Here is a 14,181-nt window from a genome sequence, read left to right as displayed (position 1 = left end):
TCTTCTAGCTTTCTTTGCAGTATTTTTAAAACATCCCCATTTTACTGGTAAAGATTTTGGTGTGATATGTGTCCTGGAGCTCCTAATTTGTTCCATTACTATATAATTTTGCACTTAATTAACTTTCAGATATCATAATTATGTTCAAATAGAAAGCAACAAGTGCTAGATAAGTGCCTGGATCTGCCGTGGATGAAACTTTAGCATTTACTAGAGTTCATAGCATTACAAAAACATATATGAAAATATTAGTAAAATGTGAAATATTCATCTTAATTTTTTTTTTCGACGACTATGGAACAAAGGATTATCTCGGACCTAATTAAGGTATTGGTGGTGATTTTTTAATCTTGCCGAACAATATAATAGAAATAAAACAGAGAATGGATCAACTATCCCTTTATTAATTCAGAATCAATACCAACCGATTAACAACCGATCATTGTAAACTAAGCTATAGAGAAATAACAAGAAATTTGATCTCGTAGAATTCAATTTCCATTAACCCATAAAACAATATGAGCTCGAAGCTTCCGTTGTAACAATCTTTTACAATCTGTCTTCATTTTTTTTTAACTTAATTGCAATTGATAAAGACCTCATTCTTCCAAAGGAAGATAACATTACGAGCAGTAACCAAATATGTTCAATCTCAATGATTTAAATAATAATTTGATACGTAATTAGAAGAGTCTACATAACAATACAAAACTTCATTGTATTTTAAAATTTAAACAAAACTTCATTGTATTTTAAAATTCAAGTTGTTTGAAAATATTTGCTAAGTTCATTTTTCTGACCGCAGATATATTGTACTATGCATCATTGGCTTGACGACAAAGGTATCACTATTCCATTTAATTTAAAAATGAAACAAATCTTGGATGGAACGTATTTAAAACTTAGGGGTGCAGTATTTGCGTGGGCACCTTGACTGTGGGACATTATATAAACATAAAAAGATTTATTTCTTGAGTAATTTACCTACTGATAATTCATTTCAGGCCAATACACTTCGAAAATTAATCTAAAAATCAAAGCCACCACCCATCTCATCCATAGCATCCTCGTACCCATCACCATGAGCATATCTCTCCAACATCCAAAACCATATCACCGATCAACAAACCGTTAAGCAAACCCATTCCTCCAAAATTGTTATTCCTCTTAGGCGGTTGCACTGGTGGATATCCGTACGCAGGCTGTACGGGTGGATACCCGTACCCTGGTTGTTGTGGCGGATATCCATAACCCGGTGCACCAGCTTGCGGTGGGTATCCGGCTGGTGGATACCCAGCTTGATGAGCTGGAGGATATCCGTATCCTGGATTTTGCTCATTATAAGCCACTCCAGGATATGAATTACCATGCATTGGTGCAGGATAAGCTGTGACAGGCTCATGATATACATCTCTTTCTTGCTCAGGTGCTGTAAATTTTTCTCCAAACTTGTAAGAGAATTTTAAAGTACCCTTTGGTTTTCCGCTTTCTGTTATAACTGGATACTCAACGAACCTCTCAGTTGTGCCATCAGAAGTGGACTGATTAAACAGGTCATTAACAGGAACAGAGACTTCACCAATTTCTTTGTCACCTAAAGTGCGTTTAGATTTGAGACGAATGATTAGGTAAAGCCCTGGTTTTGTAAGGGAAGATTCATCAAGAGTGAATTTCATTGAGTGATTCCACTTGGGGTTTGTGCCACTGTTCTTGTCGATGAAGGTTTTTTGCTTATGGGTGGCTATGGTATAGTAGCTGGGGATGGAGACTTCTGCATAAACATCCATTTTTGAGAAAGTGTTGACATTCTTGATGTTCTCCGCGGAGATGATTTTGATGTCTAATGGACGTAATTCCATTGTGATGATTGAGGTAATTGTTATGGAATGAAAAAAAAAAATACTGGAGAGAAAATTGAAGAAAGAATGAACTATAGCTATTTGTATTGATTCTTGTATTGAAAAAATAAAATATTATATCATCTATTTATAGAGATTAAAGAGAATAAAATAAAAAGGAAATATATTATTTTCATACTAACTAGAAGGACACTAAATATTATAGCACCTAGATTTAGAAGGAAACTAATATTCTGGAATATTCCTAGCAAAAAAGGAAGCAAATATATATTATATTTATAGTACGAAGGCCTTAAAAATGTTGATTGAACTTTTTGTCCTTCATTAAAAGACTCTAATATAAACAAAATTGTCATGTACTATTTAGCTCAAATTATTATTTAATTATATTTGTAATATTTCACCAATAAAATTCCTTCATGGAATTGATTTCACGTCTAAGTCCATATGGACCACGCAACAGTTACCATAAATGGAAACGGATTCTATTATATTTTATAAATTTCCTTTCAAAATAATCCCTTGAAATTTACCTAATTTAAATCATTAGACAAAAAAGGGAAAACGACAACACCGATTAATCAGCAACTAATTAAACCACAAAATAGCATAATTTCAAGAACAAATTAAAGGTTTAGAGAATTTACATAAAATGATCATTAACATGTTTACCCCGTCAATGTTATATCGATTGTTGAATCCTAAATTTATAATTTTTCCTTTATAGCCTACTATCCCGTTCTGGTAAAAGGGTCATAAACCCTAAAGAAAATTATAAACATATATAAAGAAACGACATCATATAAGTAATTAATATTAATTGGTATAAGAGAATCCTAAATCTAAATAAGGAAAACGTGTCATAAGAATCCTAAACCTGAATATTAGTAATGAAAGAATATAGGGGAGAACAAATTACCGTGGCAAAGATTTTGTGGTTTAATTAGTTGCTGATTAATCGGTGTTGTCGTTTTCCCTTTTTTGTCTAATGATTTAAATTAGGTAAATTTCAAGGGATTATTTTGAAAGGAAATTTATAAAATATAATAGAATCCGTTTCCATTTATGGTAACTGTTGCGTGGTCCATATGGACTTAGACGTGAAATCAATTCCATGAAGGAATTTTATTGGTGAAATATTACAAATATAATTAAATAATAATTTGAGCTAAATAGTACATGACAATTTTGTTTATATTAGAGTCTTTTAATGAAGGACAAAAAGTTCAATCAACATTTTTAAGGCCTTCGTACTATAAATATAATATATATTTGCTTCCTTTTTTGCTAGGAATATTCCAGAATATTAGTTTCCTTCTAAATCTAGGTGCTATAATATTTAGTGTCCTTCTAGTTAGTATGAAAATAATATATTTCCTTTTTATTTTATTCTCTTTAATCTCTATAAATAGATGATATAATATTTTATTTTTTCAATACAAGAATCAATACAAATAGCTATAGTTCATTCTTTCTTCAATTTTCTCTCCAGTATTTTTTTTTTTCATTCCATAACAATTACCTCAATCATCACAATGGAATTACGTCCATTAGACATCAAAATCATCTCCGCGGAGAACATCAAGAATGTCAACACTTTCTCAAAAATGGATGTTTATGCAGAAGTCTCCATCCCCAGCTACTATACCATAGCCACCCATAAGCAAAAAACCTTCATCGACAAGAACAGTGGCACAAACCCCAAGTGGAATCACTCAATGAAATTCACTCTTGATGAATCTTCCCTTACAAAACCAGGGCTTTACCTAATCATTCGTCTCAAATCTGAACGCACTTTAGGTGACAAAGAAATTGGTGAAGTCTCTGTTCCTGTTAATGACCTGTTTAATCAGTCCACTTCTGATGGCACAACTGAGAGGTTCGTTGAGTATCCAGTTATAACAGAAAGCGGAAAACCAAAGGGTACTTTAAAATTCTCTTACAAGTTTGGAGAAAAATTTACAGCACCTGAGCAAGAAAGAGATGTATATCATGAGCCTGTCACAGCTTATCCTGCACCAATGCATGGTAATTCATATCCTGGAGTGGCTTATAATGAGCAAAATCCAGGATACGGATATCCTCCAGCTCATCAAGCTGGGTATCCACCAGCCGGATACCCACCGCAAGCTGGTGCACCGGGTTATGGATATCCGCCACAACAACCAGGGTACGGGTATCCACCCGTACAGCCTGCGTACGGATATCCACCAGTGCAACCGCCTAAGAGGAATAACAATTTTGGAGGAATGGGTTTGCTTAACGGTTTGTTGATCGGTGATATGGTTTTGGATGTTGGAGAGATATGCTCATGGTGATGGGTACGAGGATGCTACGGATGAGATGGGTGGTGGCTTTGATTTTTAGATTAATTCTCGACTGATTTGAATTTGCGGTGTGTATTTTTACTAAAGAGGAAAATGCGTCTTAACATTTTTTCATGCTGCGAACCTGAAATCTCTTTATTAAAGCCGTGCATCCTAGCTACTTCGATATTGGCAAAGATGTGGAATACTTTGATATATTTAAGTTACATGTAGTCTTTTCTTGAATATCATTCAGAAATTAAATTTTGACTACATTCTAATTAAAGTTGGTGATAATGCTTGGAGAATAAAATTAAATGGTTCTATTCGTTTGCTCCAAATATTCCATGGATCTGTTGCAACTTGTATGAGTGGCTCTTTGATCATCAGATATTCATTATTTATATGGTGCTTCTATAAAATTTGGATTCGTTCCGAAAAATTTCACATTGAGATAAAACTCACTCTAACAAATGAAAGACAACATCATACTCAAGGCTCAAACTCAAACCTTTATTGATGAATGACAGAATTTAATTCAGTTTCCATTTATTGCAATATATATAACATATGACAAGTTGCTATTTTAATACTTGAATTTGAATAATAATATCGTCTGCATCTATCTAACCATAATAAATGCTTTCATATATGTGGGGTTTGATATGTCAATTATTTAAAACAATGGAGTCAAAGTGCTTATAAACAAGGACCATACACAACTATCATTAATGGTTGCAGTAAGATGAATATAACCCTTTCATTTTAATAAAAAGGTCTCGGGGCAACTACTAAATATGAAAAAGATATTGTTAGAGAGCGCTTTCCCGTTAATAAATTTTACGCGGCACAAATTCAAATGTGTCTCGGAGCCCTAATAAAAGTATTGTTGGGGGGAAAGGTAGGTCCTTGCGAGTTTGTCTTCCCACCATATTACTATTACAACTGGAAATACTTCTAGTAAAAGTAGCTTTTAGAATGTCTATTCAAAAAACTTTTGAAATAAATATTGGAGGAGCTATCAAAATTCTAGCTTTGTCAAAATCCTATATCTGTTAAGAATAACTATCTTAACCGAATGTATTATGATATCTTTTGCCTCTTAAACAATATATAGAATCAAATTCAGCCTAAAAGATACGTCTCTTCTTTTGCAAAATCACAATTTTGTTCGGATATCCAAATTTTGCAGAAGTTGAATTTCGTTTGGTTTTGCAAAAATTCAAAAGAAATTGCCATAAACTTACCCAATAGAATAGTGGAAACATAATTTTTTTTTTAAAGACATGGATTACTCTATTAACGGCACCAAGTTTATGTTTCCTCCCTAACGCATGTAGGAGCAGTTAAGGTATATGACAAAAAGGATTCAAATTACTCCATCAATTGTACGAAAATTATCAACTCTCAAAACAATATGATAGTCAAATGAAAAGAAAAAAGAAAAAAAGAAGAAGCTTAAACTCGTACTCTCCCAAAATTTGAAGTAAAAAGGAAAAGCAATACAGAGAAACACGAAATCTAATACCGAGCAAGCATGAAGAATTAAGCTACCATTATTTCATATCAATTAAATAAGACTAAGGCAAAAAATGATTATATCTCAATAAAATGAATAACAATTGAATAAAGTAAAACTAATAGATAAATAATCAGTAAAAAAGGAACTCCTTTCCTTTTGGATCTGGCTACCAAGGTCGAGAAAAGTTAGATAGTATGATAATTAATGGAGTATCGAACTACGAAATAAAAATGCCCAAATAACCATGGAACCAATCTACTTTAATAAAAAATCACTTAACGAAAGAGTTGATTTCTCCCATGGTCACTCAACTAATAATTCTTTTTCAGAAAGTTATTTTCTTTGTAAAAAAAAACATTGAAATAAAAAAGAAGGGTGACTTTATGAGATAAAGACTATTAGTTGAGTGATGAGAAATCAACCTGCTAATAAGACGTACAATCAACAAATTAATCCGATCAAATTGAGAATACTATTCATATACCAAAGTTAGATTATCAAGTAAAATGTTTAAGTGCACTTAATTATCCGCAATTTTGCCAAAAATTCTACCTGACTAATGAGAGGTGTCACATAAGATTGTCTATGCTTAGTTTTATTATATATACTAGTTTTTACGCCCCCTCTCTCAATCGGTGGCGGATCCAGGATTTTCATTATGAGTGTTCGGAAAAAAAAAAGCTAAATATAATTTATTCAGCGTGTTCAAAAGTTAATATATGCACATAAACACAAAAAATTTACCCTATATATACACTGTAATTTTTTGCATGTGAATCCGCCACTCTCTCAATGAGTAAAAATTTATTAAAGAATCATATACATATTATATTAAAATATATTAAGTTATTAAATAAAAATGCAAGATAGCTAACTCAATGAAGAAAAAGACGGCCAATCGATCATTAGTCAATATATTCAACTTTTATGTTACATTAGTTAATTTAATTTCATAAGTTAATACTTCGGATTTTCATTTCGGCCAGAACTCATGGCCCTTAACATATAAGCGGGTAACTAATAATCTAAAAGTTTCAGACGAACACATAATCAGAATGCTATGAAAACCATAATTCGAATCATATTAGCACTTTCGACTCAATAGGTGTATCTACAATAAACTTGTATTAATTTGAAGTAACATAATCTACGAACTGAATATTCACTACTTGAAATTTGCGTATAATTATTGCTTGAAAAAAAACCCCGAAGAAAGTAAAAAATATGTGACAAACTTATGCAAACATAGTGATTCAATAGTTATACTTCCGATCTCAAGATTATCAAGTGTCCTTACTGGAAATACAGAGGACTCGACAACCAAGGATGGCAATATTTTTTTTTTTTTTTTTTTTGTGCAATCTAATTTGGAAGGTTATATATAGCCACCAATGGATCAATTTGTTAAGCCTTCCAAAAGTTTGAAAAGTATAATTCACGATCCTACCAAAAGTTTGAAAATTTTCAAGGACAATATAACTGTTTTTTTTTTTATTTTTATTTTTTATGTTAAGGTGTTTTGTACTTTTAATATATTATATGGTGCATTGCACGTGTAAGCTGTGTTTATTAATGAAATAATTTAATTGACAAAATCAATATAATTATTGACGTAATATGCGACTTCAAAACTATTGCAATTTTTCATGAGGGATCCAATGATACACACAATATTTTAAAATAAGTCAACCCTAAATTGATAATATATATGAGCATTATAATAAAGATCACAAAGGACAATCTTTCAATTTGCAATTATCATCAAGAATACACTGGACTTTTATTATCACATTAATTCAAGAACAAACTAAAGATTAGAAGGCTTACCTCAGATGATCACAAGCATATTTACCCCGTCAATCGTCATACTATCAAGAGTTCATGTCAAAATGATGTGGAAAATTGGCTTAAACTATTCATGGCTAAAGAATAAAATAAAGGTTAGAAAGTTTATCTCGGATGATCACAAGCATGTTTACCCTTGTCAATCGTCATACTATCAAGAGTTCATGTCGAAATAATATGAAAAATCGTCTTACTATCAAAAGTTCATGTCAAAAATTAAGAATAACTATGTAAAATAAGAATTCACGACCAGATAGTTGCAACATACATTTATTTGAAAAAATCAATGTAATTATTGACGTAATATGCGACTTCAATATTATTGGAATTTTCATGTAACTTCAAGAACAAACTAAAGGTTAGAAAATTTACCTCAAATAATCAATAATGTGGAAAATTGTCATACTATCAAGACTTCGTGTCAAAAATTTATAATAACTATGTATCATAAAATTCAGGGCCAAATAGCAACATGCATTTAATTGAAAAAAATCAACGGATTTTCTGTGAGGAAATTCAACGATCCAAATAATCTGTATAAATTTTTTAAATAATTCAATTTTAATCTTATACATATATAAAAGCAGGCAATAGGCTCGCCTACGTGGCGCTCTAAAAAATCAGAAATCATATTTATCTTTTTTCCTATTTTATTTTTGCCTCTGTACTCCTTTTTTGCCATTTAATTTGCTAAAGAAAATTAAAAGGACACGCCTTTTAAATTGGTAGTTTTAAAACCTCCCTTTGTTAATTACTATTCCTCTTTCCCTTTTCCAACTAAAACTATTTTTCTTCACTTTCCGTCCTTCTCCTTTACCTCTCCCTCCCACTGGCCAGCAAATTCTCTTTTCCTCTTCAACATATATTTTTTCCACCTCATTTTATGTTAATTGTACTACTCAGTATTTTGTTTATTAGTTGTTTCGTTGCTCACGCATTGAATTAAACAAGTTTCATTTGATATGGCATGTGCTCTTTAATTTCGGAGAAGCCATCAAATTAAACACGGATACACCGACGACACTGGAGACGGTAACAAGTTTTGTGAAAAGAACGAGGCGGGCAACGGAAATCATAGCACCAATTATGGCAGAAACAGAGTGTCTAACTTAAATGCAAGGACAAATTTGGAGTTCTTCCAAAAGAACGATCACCTCACATATATACGTATCCTTTTAAGATTGACTACCTATAGAAGTTAAAGTAGTCGGGATTGATAGTTCGAACACCCATATTGTCAAACAAGACAACCTTATAATATATTTGTTATTTAGAGCCACTCGAAGTTGGTTTCCGGAACCAATTTATTTGGTTTTAAAACAATACATGTACGAGCATTGATTTTTATTGTTTTAGGTAAGCCATTTTGCACTTCATTTGATAATCCAACCTACACAAACCCGCGTTTTACAGACTTCTTTCACTATTTGCAGTAATACAACATTATTGTTTTTCTGGCTTCTCGCGCGGTGTCCGATACTTGCATTGACGCTCCGATTAATCAAGGTCCAACTCAACACGGTAACACAATATTAATCATGCATTTAAAATGTTGAATTACCAACAATTTGATTTCTTTTACTCAAAGATATTGTTTTTTTTTCTAAATAGAATTTGCTTATGAAAAATTTATAATCATATGTTTTTAAGCATAGGTTTGTTTTCGTTCCACTCTTTGTGTGAAACTGCTTATATGGAAAGTGCTGCGGCTAACTAGAAAAAATGGGTATGTATGATAGAATTAAGTCATTAACTTTAACATGCATATACTAGCAAATTTATTTCTATATCGATCAAATTTATAAGAATAATATATACTCCTACATAATTTAAGCAATATTGATCATAGAACTAACTTTTATATGCATATATATGAAAAGTTATTCCTATATGAGTGGAGGACTATTTCTTGAGAACTCTATTATAAACTTATAAAACACATATGAGATGCTTCTACTGAAGGTTTTTTCCCGTTTTGTATCTTTTCTCTTATATATTAATTTTTCTAAAAGATCTTTCATATGTATATCTTGCATATATTTGTTACTTTCAATTTTTCGTCTACATGTATTAAAAGAAGTTTATTGACCGCGCGAAGCGCGGGTAAATTTACTAGTTTGATAATATATATGAGACATTGTAAATCACAACAAACAAGCTTTCAATTTGCAATTATCATCAAGATACATTAAACGTTTATTATCACATAATTTCAAGAACAAATTAAAGATTTAGAAAATTTACATAAAATGATCATAAACATGTTTACCCCGTCATTGTTATATCGATTATTGAATCCTAAATTTATAATTTTTCCTTTATAGCCTACTATCCAGTTCTGGTAAAAGGGTCATAAACCCTAAAGAAAATTATAAACCTATATAAAGAAACGACATAATATAAGTAATTAATATTAATTGGTACAAGAGAATCCTATAAACCCAAAAGAATCCTAAATCTAAATAAGGAAAACGTGTCATAAGAATCCTAAACCTAAATATTAGTAATGAAAGAATATAGGGGAGAACAAATTACCGTGGCAAAGATTTTGTGGTTTAATTAGTTGCTGATTAATCGGTGTTGTCGTTTTCCCTTTTTTGTCTAATGATTTAAATTAGGTAAATTTCAAAGGATTATTTTGAAAGGAAATTTATAGAATATAATAGAATCCGTTTCCATTTATGGTAACTGTTGCGTGGTCCATATGGACTTTGACGTGAAATCAATTCCATAAAGGAATTTTATTGGTGAAATATTACAAATATAATTAAATAATAATTTGAGCTAAATAGTACATGACAATTTTGTCTGTAGAGTATTTTAATGAAGGATAAAAAGTTCAATCAATATTTCTAAGGCTTTCGTGCTATAAATATAATATATATTACTTCCTTTTTTGTTAGGAATATTCCAGAATATTAGTTTCCTTCTAAATCTAGATGCTATAATATTTAGTGTCCTTCTAGTTAGTATGAAAATAATATATTTCCTTTTTATTTTATTCTCTTTAATCTCTATAAATAGATGATATAATATTTTATTTTTTCAATACAAGAATAAATACAAATAGCTATAGTTTATTCTTTCTTCAATTTTCTCTCCAGTTTTTTTTTTTTTTTTCATTCCATAACAACTACCTCAATCATCACAATGGAATTACGTCCATTAGACATCAAAATCATTTCCGCGGAGAACATCAAGAATGTCAACACTTTCTCAAAAATGGATGTTTATGCAGAAGTCTTCATCCCCAGCTACTGTACCATAGCCGCCCATAAGCAAAAAACCTTCATCGACAAGAACAGTGGCACAAACCCCAAGTGGAATCACTCAATGAAATTCACTCTTGATGAGTCTTCCCTTACAAAACCAGGGCTTTACCTAATCATTCGTCTCAAATCTGAACGCACTTTAGGTGACAGAGAAAGTGGTAAAGTCTCTGTTCCTATTAATGACCTGTTTAATCAGTCCACTTCTGATGGCACAACTGAGAGGTTCGTTGAGTATCCAGTTATAATAGAAAGCGGAAAACCAAAGGGTACTTTAAAATTCTCTTACAAGTTTGGAGAAAAATTTACAGCACCTGAGCAAGAAAGAGATGTATATCATGAGCCTGTCACAGCTTATCCTGCACCAATGCATGGTAATTCATATCCTGGAGTGGCTTATAATGAGCAAAATCCAGGATACGGATATCCTCCAGCTCATCAAGCTGGGTATCCACCAGCTGGATACCCACCGCAAGCTGGTGCACCGGGTTATGGATATCCGCCACAACAACCAGGGTACGGGTATCCACCCGTACAGCCTGGATATCCACCAGTGCAACCGCCTAAGAGGAATAACAATTTTGGAGGAATGGGTTTGCTTAACGGTTTGTTGATCGGTGATATGGTTTTGGATGTTGGAGAGATATGCTCATGGTGATGGGTACGAGGATGCTATGGATGAGATGGGTGGTGGCTTTGATTTTTAGATTAATTTTCGAAGTTCGTAAATTTTCTATGTTTTTTAATCTTTTGAGATATAATAAGCTTGGGAACTTCGGTAGATTTTGGAGATTTTTTTATGTTCAGATCTTGGTATTGCAGAGGTGCTGATTACTTCTTGCTTGGATGTTCTAACTTCAATATGCTTTTACTTCCTAAGCCTCCTTGTTTTATTTTAATTTAATTTAATTCTCGTGGAACGATTTTTCATACAAGAGTTTGACCTTACAACTATCAGGTTGCTGTTTTGATTTATTGAATTGCGCTTTGATGTTTCCGTGTGACATATAGGTTGCCATGGAAGCAGTCTGCTAACACGGCCCTTCTCGAACCCTGCTAACAGCAGGATGCTTTGTGCATCGGGTTACCCCTCTCTCTCACTTTGATGTTTCCAAAACAACATGCCAACAGAATCTGATTTACTCCACGAGTCTCCATCTCAGGCAATGGTGCAAGTGTATATTTAGTTTATTGGACATATTGATCTAAGAATTAGGCATAGGCATAGCCCTTGAAGACTAAATAAATGAACACCCCTTATACGTAAACTACTTGCATATAACCCACTGGATAAATTGGGACGGATGACGAGAAAGTGAGCCCAATTCACTTTTCTTCATAGTAGTAATGATACAATAATTTTCATTAAAATGTAGACGAGCAAGATTCTGGCGAGAAACTATAGCGAAACCGCCATTGCCACCACTATCTCCCCAGATCATTACCATCTCCGCAACGAGGAGAGCACGCCCACGACCAGATCTAGTCTCTCTTTTACCTTAAAAACAGAATATAACAAGAACAACAATGGATTAGAACTGAGAAATCAACGAAATGGACTTGTTAGAAGATCTGTAATGGACAACTCCAAAAATGTGATTTTCTTTTTATTTAATGCTTTCTCTGGAAAAATACCGGAGAAGCATCAACACGACAGGGTTTCTCTTTGGAAATTTCGAGAGTTCAGTGTTAGCGGAGAAAGGAGGGAGAGGGGTGAGCATTGTGCTTGTTTAATGGTTGCTCCAGTGAAGTTGCTCAACGGGGAAAGTGAATAGTGAGCGGGGGGGGGGGGGGGGGGGGGTGCTGTTTGCGGAAGAAAGAGACCAAATTTATTTATTTTTGGTCATTTTTATTTTATTTAGTTAAAATCCACGTGTCTCCGTTTTATTGGTTGTTTTGGCATGTGAATGCACACACTTTTGATGTTTGGCTGTATATTAATTTTGTGTCCAAGTGGCATAGTACAAGTGGTCTTGGAGGGTTCAACTGATAGGAGTGTCAGTTGGAGGGTCTAAATGGATTTCACGGACAAGTTCAAGGGTGGTCTATGATGACTTAAGCCTTTGTTTTTTAAGCCATTTTGCCAGTCCTAATTCTGATCAAGCATGGCATGATATAATTATTGGAGCAGGTGTCTTGATGCCCGACCAGCTTTACTCCCTGAAGACCACATTCAGGTTTTTCCCTTAAATCCACAAAGATTGTACAAGCAAGTAAAGACGATTATATTATCTGTTGATTTACTAATTTGAATTCTATGTAATTTCCCTTATTTCCTTCTTTTTTGATAGATTGCTGCCAATTTGCTACATATTGCTGGAGTAAAATGCTCGACTGCAACAAGCTCCACAAGAGTAATGTTTATCAAACAAGGGCTGAACTTGATATGGCAAAAGATCTTTTAAGAAGCTGTCTGTTACATAATTTTGATGTTAATATCATCTCTTGAGTAATTAATTGTTTTTGTCAAAGTTCCATTTTGAAACATCCCTTGCTTTGTTAGTGTTCTTTAAGATTTGCTATTCTGTTTTTGAGATTCAAGATATATTATGCTTAAATTTTATAAGAAATGGAGCAGTACCTGTTCTTTTGATTGCATCATATGAGCGTACTACACCTTAATCCCAAGCGTAATTGACTAGTTATACACACTTAGATCTCCAAAAGAAGATTTGCAACCATCCCAACACATTTTTCTCCAATGTTTTTTTTTTTTTTCAAAAACCCTTTTCATAAGGAGGCACTATAAGCATTCCTTTGCAGAATGGTCCCACAAGCTTGTACATTATCAATATTGGTCACGCCATGACACCTTTCCTTAGTCTGTTGTTTTTCATAATAGTTGATAGTATAGTCTATTGTTTTTCATAATTGTTGATTGTAGTGTGGCTCGGAAAAACCTGGTGCCTTCCACGAAGGAGAAAGGAAATGAACAGTCTTATGGAGCATCTCTGACAACAGTAATGAGCAGGCAATCAGCACTGGTGATGCCGGCCAGTTCCCATCATTTATTTTTTGTGAAGTGAAATAGCCAGTTAAGTCCTCTGCTAACTTCTGCGTTATTTAAGCAATTCAACCAATATTTGTTTAAGATGTTAAAATTGAACAAATATGCACCAAAATCATTTAGAGTTTCTTTCCCATAAATGGGAAAAACACGCATCAGTGTCCTATTCATTGACACACATTTAGATTGACATTTTCGTTTAATCCAATACAACAATTACGCCTTTAACTCAAGCTTGTTAGGTTGGCTATATGAATCCCCAGTATCGGTGTCGCACGACCCAACCCGTCTCAATCTAATATTCAATTATTTAGGGTTTCTAAGTCTCTAACGCGAACAACATGTGTCAGTAGCGTTTCAAACCCTAAACCTC

At 33.0% G+C, this 14,181-nt stretch overlaps 3 protein-coding genes across 3 annotated transcripts; 2 read left to right on the top strand and 1 right to left on the bottom strand.

The window, feature by feature from the left end:
- Positions 1-830: 830 nt before the first annotated feature.
- LOC132613963 (protein SRC2-like) lies at positions 831-2,075 on the bottom strand. Its single transcript, XM_060328284.1, has one exon. The coding sequence runs from the start codon at positions 1,857-1,859 to the stop codon at positions 1,077-1,079; it is 783 nt and encodes a 260-aa protein (XP_060184267.1). The 5' UTR covers positions 1,860-2,075; the 3' UTR covers positions 831-1,076.
- A 1,096-nt stretch (positions 2,076-3,171) lies between these two features.
- LOC132613964 (protein SRC2-like) lies at positions 3,172-4,212 on the top strand. The gene has a single exon (XM_060328285.1). The coding sequence runs from the start codon at positions 3,395-3,397 to the stop codon at positions 4,175-4,177; it is 783 nt and encodes a 260-aa protein (XP_060184268.1). The 5' UTR covers positions 3,172-3,394; the 3' UTR covers positions 4,178-4,212.
- Positions 4,213-10,579: 6,367 nt separating this feature from the next.
- Positions 10,580-11,711, top strand: LOC132613965 (protein SRC2-like). Its single transcript, XM_060328286.1, has one exon. The coding sequence runs from the start codon at positions 10,683-10,685 to the stop codon at positions 11,457-11,459; it is 777 nt and encodes a 258-aa protein (XP_060184269.1). The 5' UTR covers positions 10,580-10,682; the 3' UTR covers positions 11,460-11,711.
- Positions 11,712-14,181: the final 2,470 nt, after the last annotated feature.

The sequence above is a fragment of the Lycium barbarum genome, chromosome 10, assembly GCF_019175385.1.
Source record: "Lycium barbarum isolate Lr01 chromosome 10, ASM1917538v2, whole genome shotgun sequence".
Classification (NCBI taxonomy): domain Eukaryota; kingdom Viridiplantae; phylum Streptophyta; class Magnoliopsida; order Solanales; family Solanaceae; genus Lycium; species Lycium barbarum.
The sequence above is the reverse complement of the archived record's forward strand: the minus strand, read 5'-3'. Positions and strand labels throughout refer to the sequence as shown.